At 41.8% G+C, this 12,563-nt stretch overlaps 1 protein-coding gene across 3 annotated transcripts in view; it reads right to left on the bottom strand.

Annotated features, from left to right (window-relative positions):
- Positions 1-11,801, bottom strand: part of TBC1D15 (TBC1 domain family member 15) — a 608,606-nt gene extending 596,805 nt beyond the window's left edge. Inside the window, exon 1 of one of the 3 annotated variants that reach the window (XM_086918096.1) lies at positions 11,693-11,801. In XM_086918096.1, the coding sequence (XP_086774222.1) occupies positions 11,693-11,716 (24 nt within the window). In that variant the 5' untranslated portion in view covers positions 11,717-11,801. Of the gene's footprint in view, positions 1-11,618 lie in introns of all 3 variants that reach the window. The other 2 variants (XM_086918103.1, XM_086918101.1) reach the window with 2 other exon arrangements.
- Positions 11,802-12,563: the final 762 nt, after the last annotated feature.

Here is a 12,563-nt window from a genome sequence, read left to right as displayed (position 1 = left end):
GCAAACTGCTAAATCCCCTGCAAGGGTCAGAGCAGCAAATGATATTCCTTCTGCAACGTATCGAGTGTCAACTACAACACAAACAAGGTCAATCATTTTAGTTCTCTCTCACTGTAATACAGAATGGGAAATGGCTGCAAATGAGTCGACTGCAAACATAAGCCATCGGCATGATGTGTCACCCATTCGTGTTAATGTTGGTAGGGGCAGCTTCCCTGCAAAGGACTCTGCGAAGCTAAAGAAGCTCAACACTTTGTAACGAAAGAACACCCAATTAAAATACAGTTGCCCAAAGTAAAACAGGGTACCACCACGAGGAGTTAGGAATAGACTAAAAATTGAAATAATAATTTTGAGGTACTCTGAGGCACAAATTATGTACCTAAAACCCAAACGAACCAAATCACGCTGAAGTGTCCCAAAGGGATAAAACAACAAAGAAAAATATACAGTGATCAACAGAGAAACGGCTATTGAGTACTCCATAAAGACTTTGTTAAAAAGTCTTAAACAGACCAACAAGGATAAGGCATCTTAAACCATCAAAGCACATCAGAATTCTTTTTTTACCAGGGAAAGAATATCTTTTGGCAGCAATGCCCTACAAATTATGAAGTCAATCACAATGTTAAACAAGCATTAAAAATGCAATAGGACTCACCTTTCATTAAGTTAAAGCCATTTGCTTCGCTATAATGTTCCATTAGCAAAGCAAATGGTTTTAACTTACTCAAAGGCGAGACCTATTGTATTTTCAAGGTTTTTTTTGAGTGGCGGGCTATGCAAGTGGTCATTATTAGTGTAAACACTCGTGCAAACAGAACGTGGAAAAGTAAATGCGTTCAAACTCTTGCTTGCTGTCTCTTCTCGCGTTTGTGAAGGGAGCAGTCAGAGTGTAGCTTTGTTTCTCTTGATGGACAGACAGCTAAGTGTGGTATCTAGGAGTGATAGTGTTAACCTGGGCAGCCTTTGACCTCGACTCTCGCACACAACTCGGGCAATAGGCAATCCTTTAAATATGGTCATTTGAACCAGAGCCCACAGTCTCCAATGAAACTGCTCGTTAGCCCAAGCTTCTGTGAACTGCACTGATTTGGGGTGATTGACAGGAATCTACCGCAATTGCTTCCTCCATTAAAAGTATCTGACAGGCCTGGGCTACTCCGGATTCCTCCATGACAGTCATGACATTACCTTCTTAATACAGAGCTGGGAATCTGTGCAAGCCATATGTTTTGCCTCCCATGAAACTTTATAGACGCTCCCTAAAACTCGTTCACAGTCAAATGATGTCATCGTTTAAGACGCACCAGAAGTTTTTAGACCAGTCTGGGCCATTGGGATCAGATATTGTATTGTAATTGCATGTATCCAGCGCTTACTACCGTACTAGAAGGCCAGCCTAAGAATAGTGCAACTGCTGTTCTGGGATTAGTTTCTTCTTTAGCCAATCCCGGGTGTACTTACCCACTCTTTTCCGTGCCTCGGAATGTTGACAGGATGTTTGTACCGCACTGCGGTGTGCTTTGGGTGAATGTAGACCAAAATGTACCAGTGTAAAAGTTCCACCAGGTTGGTGGAATGTCCATAGTCGCAAATCCTGAATTCTATGAATCTTGTGATTTCCCTTCGCAAATGCATCAGTTTGCTTGCCTTTATTAAACTTCATGTGTGTAACAGACTCTTTGTGGTTCAGGCCCAGAAGGCAAGATATGTAGCGCATCAAGAGCACGAACTTGAACTAGTAACAGTAATAGGCGGTCAACCTCAAATCTGGGGGACCGGATTCGAATTCGGGCAAGAACGCGCAACATCCTGTGATTCTGGGCAACTCACTTAATCTCCCTGAGCCTAACAAAAATGAATGTGCTCATCTATAACGGAACTGGGGCTCGTGTAAAGCGCACTGATACCCAATACCTTCAGGTCAAGTTCACCCTATATAAAATCTGCATAAAAAATTAATAAAATTATTTAACAGTGCAAAGTAATAACGACTAATTCCATGTTGTTGGCCAGCTTCTAAGGGCTGTGGCAGGTACAGAAAAGAACACAGAAAACATGTTCGGCCTCGACAAGCTCATGGAGTCACAAGTTGGCTCCGAGAGATAAACGCTCACTGCTATCACCATTTTTAATCCAGTCAAAGATAACTGTGCATTTCAAATATTCTTAAATTATTCAAATAAATTGGGTAATACCGTAGAGACGTCAAAACTTGGTCATGAAGCGCTATACAGAACTCTCCTTGGCGGACATTCTCTTAATAGTCCAAATTACTCCTTCTACAGAGAAAAAAACGCAATGAATGAGTGAGGATCGGAGATGCACGTTTATAGTTTTCTGATTTTATTAACTGTTTTCTATCAGTAGACGCAAAACAAGAATAGCTCACATTTTAGCTTTGAAAGCACGTCTTTTAACAAATCACTTGCAGCCATTTTATGGCGATTTGAGAATGTTGGCTGTATCAAAACATACTTTTCAATATATATTCATCTGATTCAATGGGCCACTGTGTGTGTTCACATTAAGTATCTTGCTACCGTTGTAGATCTGAGCAGTGAATTTGACTCCGACGAGTACCCAATTTAAGACGCTCTCAGAAAATCCGAGGACCTGTACAACACGCGCTCGCCAGGCTTCTGCTGTTTATTTTTTCATTGCGCTTTCACTTTAAAGCGTGACGAAGCTTCTGATAAGAAACTTTGTTACGACAGACGTAATGCAGGTGAGCCAGTCCAGGAGGGACGGAACAAAAAGCCAAAGGGAGGCAACCGAAAACCCTCCTTTTCAATGGGAAGCCAGCGTTTAACATAAACGCTGATGATACCCAATGAAAATGAGGGGAGGGGCTTTGAGTCCCCTCTCTGAAACGGACTTGTTCACTATAAATCTCGCAGGCGAGGATCGCATACACGCTCCAACGCCAGTCGAGACCTAAAAAGCGAAAAAAGGAAGAGGAGAGGAGCTATTCTAGCTAAAAAGCCCATAAATCTTCTAAAGCTGCTTTAGAAACTGCTTAAACGGGAGATAGTGCTCTCAATACAGCTAATAATGACAGCACAACTGATTTAGTCATACCTAAGCACCCTAACCTGGCACTGCCAACAGCACAGACACCTAAATCAGTGGCAAAACGTTCTAGCTCCGAAAAATCAAAGCGACCTTTAAATAATAGTTTCTCCCCCAGTAGGAACACAGCCCCTTTGTGAGGTGAAGACATGCATTGTCTTTATTGATCTATTCCCTTGTGTATTTAATCCTGTGAACAGATCCATACTGCTAATTTTGCTTTAGGTCATCCCATCGTAGAGGACTAATCCCACTTATGATATAAAAAGAGCTGAACCTAACTTACCAATTAGCGAAAGGAGTAAGCTATTGTAAAGATCTAATGTTTGTCAACTAATCCTCAAGAATATAGATCAGTTCTGCATCATGGATCTAAATGTGCTACCTCAAATTATCCCACTTGCTGACTGGCAACATTGCATGCCATGTGAATTTTTTTATATTTGTAAAGAAACAAAGGTCCCTCAAGTTTAAAGTACAGAAGGTGTTAATAAATAGAGATACAATTAGGTCAGTTAGACTTGCCATCTATCTTTTGGCATGTTTCCCCAGTCTTTTTGCTTACTGACCTTCTGGTTTTGACTCTGTTTTTGCTGGTTCAGTGTCTCTGCGCACTTTCTCACTGCTGTTCAATGTTAACGTGCAAGTGCTCCTGTTGTAAAGTGTTATTGTGGATTGGTGTATCCATGATTGGCATATTTGATTTACTAGTCAGTCCCTAGTAAAGCTCACTGAGTGTGTCAGGGACTGAAAATCAAATGGTACCAGTGGGCCTGCGGAAACAAAAGGAGTTCGGTCCTTGGCGGGACTGAGGGAGGGGGCTGGACCATTTGAACTGTCAAAAACAAAGAAGATGCCCAAACCCTCTTCTCTTGATATGAAGTTTATTCAATAGAGACCAAGTACAACTTTATGAAACCTATTAAGGTACTTTTATTTATACCTATTACTCTTCTTTTTTAACCTGAAACGCGTTGGCACATTCACAAGAGCCAGTTATATCATTGAGTGATTAATTGAGATACATTATATTCTTTTCCTGCTCTTGTTTGCACTTTGCTTTGTTTTGTCTACAAATATGAATTCATTTAAAAAAAATTGATGAAATGCTTTTTTGTAATGTGTATTGTTCTGTGTTATTGTGATATCATTTCGATTTGTTTTCTCTTGCCAAAACTGTATAATTGTAAAATAGTGTGTAAATGTGTATCTACTTCTGCCAAAAAACAAAAAAACAAATTTTTTAATAATTAAAAAACAAGAGTAATAGGTATAAATAAAAGTACCTTACCAGGTTTCATACAGTTGTACTTGGTCTCTATTGAATAAGCTTCATATCAAGAGAAGAGGGTTTGGGCATCTTCTTTGTTTTTGACCAGTGGGCCTGCAGCACTGATTGTGCCAACCACATGAGTACCCCTAAAAAGGTAAGTGCAACCACATGCCAAGCCCTACCCTTCCCTTACCTTACATAGTCACCCCTAAGGTAGGCCCAAGGTAACCCTGTGGGCAGGGTGCAGTGTTTGTGAAAGTTAGGACATGCCCTGTAGTGTGCGGCATGTCCTGATGTTGAACTACTGCCAACTTAGTTTTTCACTATTGCAAGGCTACCTGTTCCCATTGAACAGAACGGGGAGTTTCCTTATATTTTATAAACATAACTACCCCTGGGAACAAGGTAGGAATATAAAGTTTAGTATGCCTGAATTCAGAATGTTAAAATGCATCTTTTAGTGAGGGTGATTTTTACATTCTGTGTTTGAAAATACCACTTTTAGAAAGTAGGTATTTTCTTGCTTAGCCATCCAGTGTGCCTATGCTAGGTTTGTGTATTGCATGTCTGGGTTTTGGATGACAGGGGCTGGGGAGGACCGGTGGCTCCTAAGAGTTTAGATGGGTTACTGATGGGCTGAATAGACCTGGGCTGTATTTAGAGTAGGGGGAAGAGCTTTCCTTTCACCTGAATGGACCTGGTCAGCCTCTGACAATGCTGTCACCACCTCCTGCCAGGAAGCTGCACCAGAGAGGACAGAACTGGTTCTGGCTGGGCAAAGACACTTGCTGCCTCCAGAGAACAAAGGATTTTGTGGTATACATTTTGGGGTCCAGACCCCAGAATTTCAGAACTCTTTTGGCCAAGAAGACTGCCAAGAAGAAGAGCTGGAAAAGCTGTGAGGGGGAACTACCACTTTGCTGAGTGCTTTGCTGTGTTGGCATGCAGTGGCGGCTTCTGTCTTGGGCAGTGAAAGAACTGGACTGAACTTACTGCACCTTCTTTATTGAAAATCTCCAAGTGCCCAAATTAGAGCTTCCCTCCAGTTCTGAAGTCACAGGTACTGCAAAGACTTCACCATCCTCTGGGTACTGCTTTTGGAACCCCTGTTTCAGCTGCCATAGAGAAGGGAAGCGCAACCGACTCAGTCACTGACCCTGTGTCCTGACAGCACAGCAGCCCGCACTGTACGCATCTTGCACCGCAACCCTGGTCTCACCAACAACAACGACCGACGACGATGCCACCGGACCGCTGCCTGCACTGTGACCTGTGGGCACCGCACTCCCTCGCTTCACTGCACCTCCTGGTCTCAACAACATCATTGCTGCTGCCGACTTCGACACCTGTGACCACATCATGGCTGGGGGCACTGCTCGTAAGTTTCACGACGCACCGCCTCATCCCACACTGCCGTCTGGGCAGACCGACCGCAGCTCCAGCAAACCGGCTCTGTCACCTGCACTGCAACCGGACAGCACAACTTCAAGCATAGCCTTGCCCTGCACCGTAAGCCTTGGTCTCACCGACGACATCTGGGCAATCGTCACCGAGCCGCTGCCTGCACCGCATTGAGAGGACACCGCACCCTGCACCACTTCCATTTTGCAACCCAACCACAACGGTTGCCACGACCGGTTCGCACCAGCGGTTCCCCCGCAACAAGAAAGGTACTGTTACCGAGTCTGTTCACGCTTTTGCTGGCCCGTACCAACGCTGTCGGCTGAAACTGTTAGACTCTGTTGTTTTCAGCATAGTGGTAGCCCCGGACAGAGCTACTGACTCATACAAAATGTGTTTTTGAGGTATTCTTGCAAAGTGTACATTTTTAAGTACTGTATTGTGTATTTTTATGGTTTGGTCTTGTTTTAAGTATATAAAATATTGGATATTTTTATAAAACTGGTGTGGTGTCCTTTAGTAGTGTTTTCACTGTATTACTGTTGGTTATGTGTAAATACTTTACACACTGCCTCTAAGATAAGCCCAACTGCTCGTGCCAAGCTACCAACGGGGTGAGCAGGGGGTATTTTAAGAGTATAACTCCTGTATCCTAACTAGGAAGAAGGGTCCCTACTTTGACGAAGGTGCAACCCCTTACCAACTATAAACCCCTATTTCCAACAAGGTCGATGTCTGATATCCAGATGGAAAAGTTTTTGCATTTATTAGGTCCAAAAAAAAAAAAAAGGGGGGGGTGGTGGTTATAGTCGATGAATAAACATAACCAAAGTCATATAAACTTTGAGGCTCACGCATTTTACATGTGACATGAATGAACACACTATAGTCAGGTCACAAACTTTAAGTATCCATGCTTATATGTACAAATTATTAATTACAAAAATTTGAGTCAAGGTACTGTAGTCGACAACGTTTGGATCCCTTAACCAGATATTGGGATCATCATCAAGACACAAGAATGTTATGTATTCCGGAGAAAGAAATGTGGGTTACTCTGTGGGTAACCCAATGCCTGCAGCAATGCACCAGTGTGTGGTCCTTCTCGCTGCAATACAGTGCTGGAATCCGGCCTGGGCAAGGAGAGAATCCATTCAGAGGGTCTCCAATCAGCAATAGGAGATACTGAATATTCTGTATGGGGAGCAGGGAAAAATCAAACGGGGCACAATGGCCGACACGAAAACGTCTGTGTCAATAATTGGGAGCTCCATGTCTCAGAATGGGGCTATAATATCAAAACAATAATAATATCACACGTGTGGTGACCTTCAACAGACGTACAATTTCCAGAAGCATGCAATACTGTTAATACCTGGCAATCAGAAACCACAGCAAGTCCAAGGAAATGTGGAAATGGCCCAGTACAAGCCAATTGCAATCTCAGTGAGATGCGAAAATTGGGCCCCGTTCGAAAACAACCTGTGACATTTTCATGGCTACACAAAAACAAGCTATTAATGAGACATTCCAAAGAAAGGAAGTCACCTCCACCTTAAAGTGACAAAGCAGGGGGATATTATCAAAACAGAAGATCAACATTTTATAGAAAACACTAACCAGAAACAAAATATGTATAGTAATCAGAAGTGAGGTAAGCATTTTTTTTCTTTTTTAAAACTGTTTTTATTTTAAATCAACCCTTGCATCAATCACAGAGTATCAATGCATGGCAGTTACATAGCAGCTGTCATAACCATACAGCCGCAACTGCGATGTCAATCAATGCAAACAACAAAGTATCGTTAAAGATTTACACTGTAATCAGCAGGGTAATCCCTAGTGGTATCGAGCTCTACGGTAGTGTCCTTTGTTGAGCTGCTTCTGTGTTGTTCCATTTTACCTGAAAAGAAATGGGCTATACAGGTCGTGTTTCTGAACAGTGATATCTCTGCACCTCACTGAGACTCATCCTGCTCCATCCCTACCTTCGCCCAACAACTCAGTCTAGCGTGTGGTGTCCCCTACCGCACTGCTTCCCTGGCCATCTTGCTTCTCCAGTGCTCCCTACACTTAGTCCCATCATGCCAGGACTCCTCCGCTTGTTGTAGTGTTGTCTGCCACCCGCACGCAGTCCCCTTGCGGTACATTCAGTTCATACCACATGTGCTCCCAAATCTTTTCAAATTTCCGAGTGCATCCCCTGCCTTTGTAAATCTCTCTTTCCATTAACCTAGTCTCATTTCTGATAATTTTTAATTTAGAAGCCTTTGATTTGCCACAGCAGTTTAATACGTCAATTGTAAGATAAAATATTACAGTGGTCAGATTACTGGTTCTGTCACAGCCAAAAATTAACAGTTTTGAACAACAAAAGTTCAAAGTCCAACTCTCCCTTCCCGTTGAGTAATGTCGATAATGCAGGGTGGGTAGTTCACTAAGTGAGTGTGGAACCTACTTCACCTCTATGTTAATTGACTTTTAGAAGGAATTTTGTTATTATTTAAGATAATTATGACTAAGGTACGTCTATGAGGCTCTGAAAGATTGTCAACCTCTGGAAGTATTTCTGAAAAGTAAGGATCATCGCAGGACCCTATTTTGTCTATTGTTTAGGTCGAGCCTGGGAAACGCATGGCGAGGCATGCTGTATTCAGTATATGGGCTATCAGGACTTTGGACAAGCCCACTGCTTTTGGTTGGTTAGTTGGTCTGGTTTTTAAAATTCCTTTTCTCTGGTTAGTTAATATTGTGCATCTGTCCCACCATTCGGTGCTTGGTTCCCTCCCAGCAGACATCACCAATTGATTATTTTGGTTGGTCAGCTCTGGCAATCTCTTGATTCCTTGCTCGCACACTACCCCCGCCCCATGCGCAAAAGCAGCATCTATCCATGTAGTTATCTGGAGGGGGAACATTTAGGCCATTTTGTAAAGGCCACAGGCCTGCTGAAAAATGTCATGGGATCCCGGAGGTACGAGCAAGCCTTTGTAATGCAATAGATCTCGTATTACTAAAGTTTGACTTATTGGTGTTGCAAATAGTAATGCAATGCCAACAGCTCAAATGTTCAATAATGCGAGACCTATAGTATTGCAAATGCTCGTGTATAACTAGTTAATAAGTTATCAATCTTTGGCCTGGCAGAAGCGCAAAATTATAGCTACCGCTCAAATGAGATCTCTGCAGATAAGTTTGCATAAGATAGCCCTCTCTCTATCTTTGACCTAGTGAAAGCGCGAAATAGACTTTGTGCTAAGATGAAATGTCTGCAGATAATTTGTCAGTTATCGAGTTGTATATTAGAGAGTAATTGGGTATTGTTATCACAGTATATAAAAACATAAGCATAAACATCTTATCATGATCATGAGTATATACATCCTAGCATGATCCTATGAATGACATGTGCCAGTCTAACCTAACCTGTAATTCTATTCAGCATTCTTGTTCAGGCCCCTGTGCACTATGCCAAATTTGATTAGGAGGTAACTCTTTTTGCAGTAGTTCCAGATTGCCCCAACGAGGATGTTTCAGTTCTTCCAGTCCACAGAATGTAAAGTCGCGCTGGGCGCAACACATGTGTCGGCTGGCTACAGTGTACCACTAAAATGTGTCACTTTTTGTTGGAACAACCTCCGTTGGATCAAACTGTGAAAGTCTATTACAAATGAAAAAAAGAACTTTCTTAACGAATAAACAAAGTCTTAACATTTCTTCAACTTTGGGTAGACACACTAGATTCCTTTTAAAACTCTAAATATGATAGAAGGGGTGTGCCGCACCACAGATACATGGGTCAAGGAATTACATAACCTCACTATACACATCAGATTTCAAACACATTAATTTTGACAAGAGGATAACCACTTTACTATCAAAAAAGTATTTGCCAAAATAAAAGTGTGTTTGGTTACGATGAGCTCCAAGTAACGTATTACTATGCACACAAAAGCAAGTTCGCCTGCTTATCAGAAGCAGGAGATCAGAGGTGTCACAAGAACAAGTTTTCTGGAGGCTCACATGGCTTCAGCTTCCAAAATCATCTAACCGGTTTGAAAGTACCCGGTTAAGAACAATCACCCTGCAAGTGATATTTTCAGTTATACCACGGGGATTTTTAAATAAAAGGTGTTGTGTTTTAGAGTTAATACTCCATGCATATAACGTAGAAAGTCTTTTCATTTCAACACTGGCAAACCCTATCTTTCTTTTTGCTATAATATTCTGAAAATATTGGGATTACAGTATTCTTAACAACTAATGTAAATCTGGCTTAATATTTATTTCATTTCATACAAGAATGGGGATGGTTTTCTACTTTGAGCAGGGAAGTGGACAGTAGATATGCACAAGACGGAATATGTGCAAATGTTACACATTTATCAAGCTCCAGGTGATAAGGGTCTCCTGTTCTAGCATTATATTTAAAGCAATTTTTGCCATACTAGTTTGAGACCTTCTGGGGGACTCTCTCAAGATAGCAAGCTATATACTTTTAAAATGACTGGAGGAAGCTTGCCTCTTAAATAATAAATAAACTGGATGTTCGTAGTATAGGTCAAAAAGGGTTTTTTATAAGTTAGGAGTATTTGATGTGTATAAATCAAGTATATGATCAATACACATGTAATATAATTTCTCTCGCACAAAATGGCTCAATATATTGGCACATTATTCCTGGGGCAGCGCTATCTACTGGGCAGCAAGAGCAGAGGAACCGTGGATCAGAGGTGTGAGAGCTTCACAGCAACCCAATTATGACTGCCTTCTTATCAACTGAGCAGATAGCGGAAGGCCTCATCTACTATTCGTTTAGTTGTGTGTTACCTTTGCCCCGCTGCATGAAGCCTTTCACACCAGTGGACCACTAAAAAGGCAAAGGCAAATTGTTTTTTTGTCAGCGAACCCACTGAAATCAATAGATGGCCAATATTTTGGACGGAGTGATGAAGAGATCTGCCCACATGTCGAATTAAGTATTTGGGAGGCATCTGGCGTATACAGAGTAAGACGAGTCCAGCTAAGATGACGCCCGCCTAATCAAAAGATCTGATAAATATGTTAGCATAATAGGCACAGGTGATATTTTCACAATTACTTTGAAAGTGCCAATAGGCAAAGCAATACTGAACTTCCCTTCGGCGTCCATATGCTCGGCTAGCTGACTGTTCTGTTCCGACATTCAAACACTGGACGTATTATCTTTGGAGAAGAGGGTTTGTTACCAAGAAGTATTTAGAGAAAGGGAAGTAAGTCCGCTGTCCTGCAAGAACTACACTAGATACAAGAAATAAAAAAAAATATAGAGCTATTTTTTAAATACTTAAACGCGGCCGGAATAACGCGTTTTCGAAAATCTCATTAAACTTAAATGTTCTGAAGAGCGATTGTCCACAAGAGAACACAGTGTAGTTGCATTAGCAAATTCGTGCATGCCTGATCGTTCCTTTCACCATACCACGGTGCTAAGAGTGCACATTGCTCAAGATACAACCTTCGTTGAGTGATGTTAATGTTTACGACAAAAAGTCCAGTCTCTTGCAATGACATTCCAAAACTACCGATACCACCCCATGTATTCAAAATAATGTTTTAAAGCGGAATAAGCAACCTTCCAACGTCATTGCATCCTTAACAAAAACTTTGAGAGGTTGAAAGTTATGCTAACACATACTGCAAGACTATAGCATCGCTCACCCTCCTTCTCAAACATTACAACTGTTGGAGCTTATTCAGGAATTTTAAACAACGCACCCTACAACTGGTCACCGAGAAATAGTACACGTCAGAGACAACATTCTGTTTTTCCGGGCACTGCAACAGCTGCCCGAAACACCTACTGCATCTAGCCCGAATGTCAAACTACCTTCATCATACTTGTCCCCTTTAAACGATATGCTCGTTGCACGCGCGCTGTCAATGAAAGGGGTTTGGAGTTACCTTTCCAGTTGTTGGGGTCGCCATGTTGTTAACTAGTGTTTACGATGACGTCGCACTTGAATCACGTGCACCTTCTGGTCCGCCCAGGAGCCGTTACAGTGAATGCGGTAGGAGCTGTGCCTTAAAAAGCGGCCATTTGAAGGTCAGGCAAAATGCTTAGGTCTACATTGCCTGTCGGCCACCGTGATAACAAGCGTCTCCTTTCAATCATGTCCTCACACTCAGCTGCACCCGACACCTACAATGAACAACCCGATTGAGAGAAGATTGCGATTGAACCCAACCGAGATGGAGGCAATGATAGACAATGTAGATTTTTGACAGCCTTGTGGGCAGAAAATCTTGATTTCGTTGAAGACACTGCTGGCTAAAATTATGCAAAACTCCTTTTATTGCCCGCTCACAGCAACAACAATAGAAATAATTTAGAACATTAAAACCATATCTGACAAGGTTTTAGATTGCTATGTGTGTGACATTTTCATAATTACAGTGTAATTATGAGTGATATTCAACAACTATGAGTGACACTTCATAGTGAGCAAAAATCAAGCAATGAACATGAGGGAAACATAAATATCAGAAATTACACCCATTTGAGCAAAAAGAAACTCTAAGAAGATCTTAATCTGCTGGGTGTGCATGAGACTGTGATTGTACTGAAGCAGCCCACCCACTACTCTAGCGGTCTCAGAAGGATAGAATATAAAACTACCATTTGCAATGCAAATTGGTCTCGCATTTGTGAGAGTTAGAAATATTGGTGTTGTAAAGGAGATTCTCTTTTACCCATGTGTTTTGGATCGGAGTGGATGTATGTGGTGGGGAATTATGTCGTTTGGAATTGTTAGTTGTGGAATTGTGTGGAGTA

This window comes from Lissotriton vulgaris, chromosome 1_1 (genome assembly GCF_964263255.1).
Source record: "Lissotriton vulgaris chromosome 1_1, aLisVul1.2, whole genome shotgun sequence".
Lineage (NCBI taxonomy): Eukaryota > Metazoa > Chordata > Amphibia > Caudata > Salamandridae > Lissotriton > Lissotriton vulgaris.
This window is presented reverse-complemented; position numbering and strand designations above follow the sequence as displayed.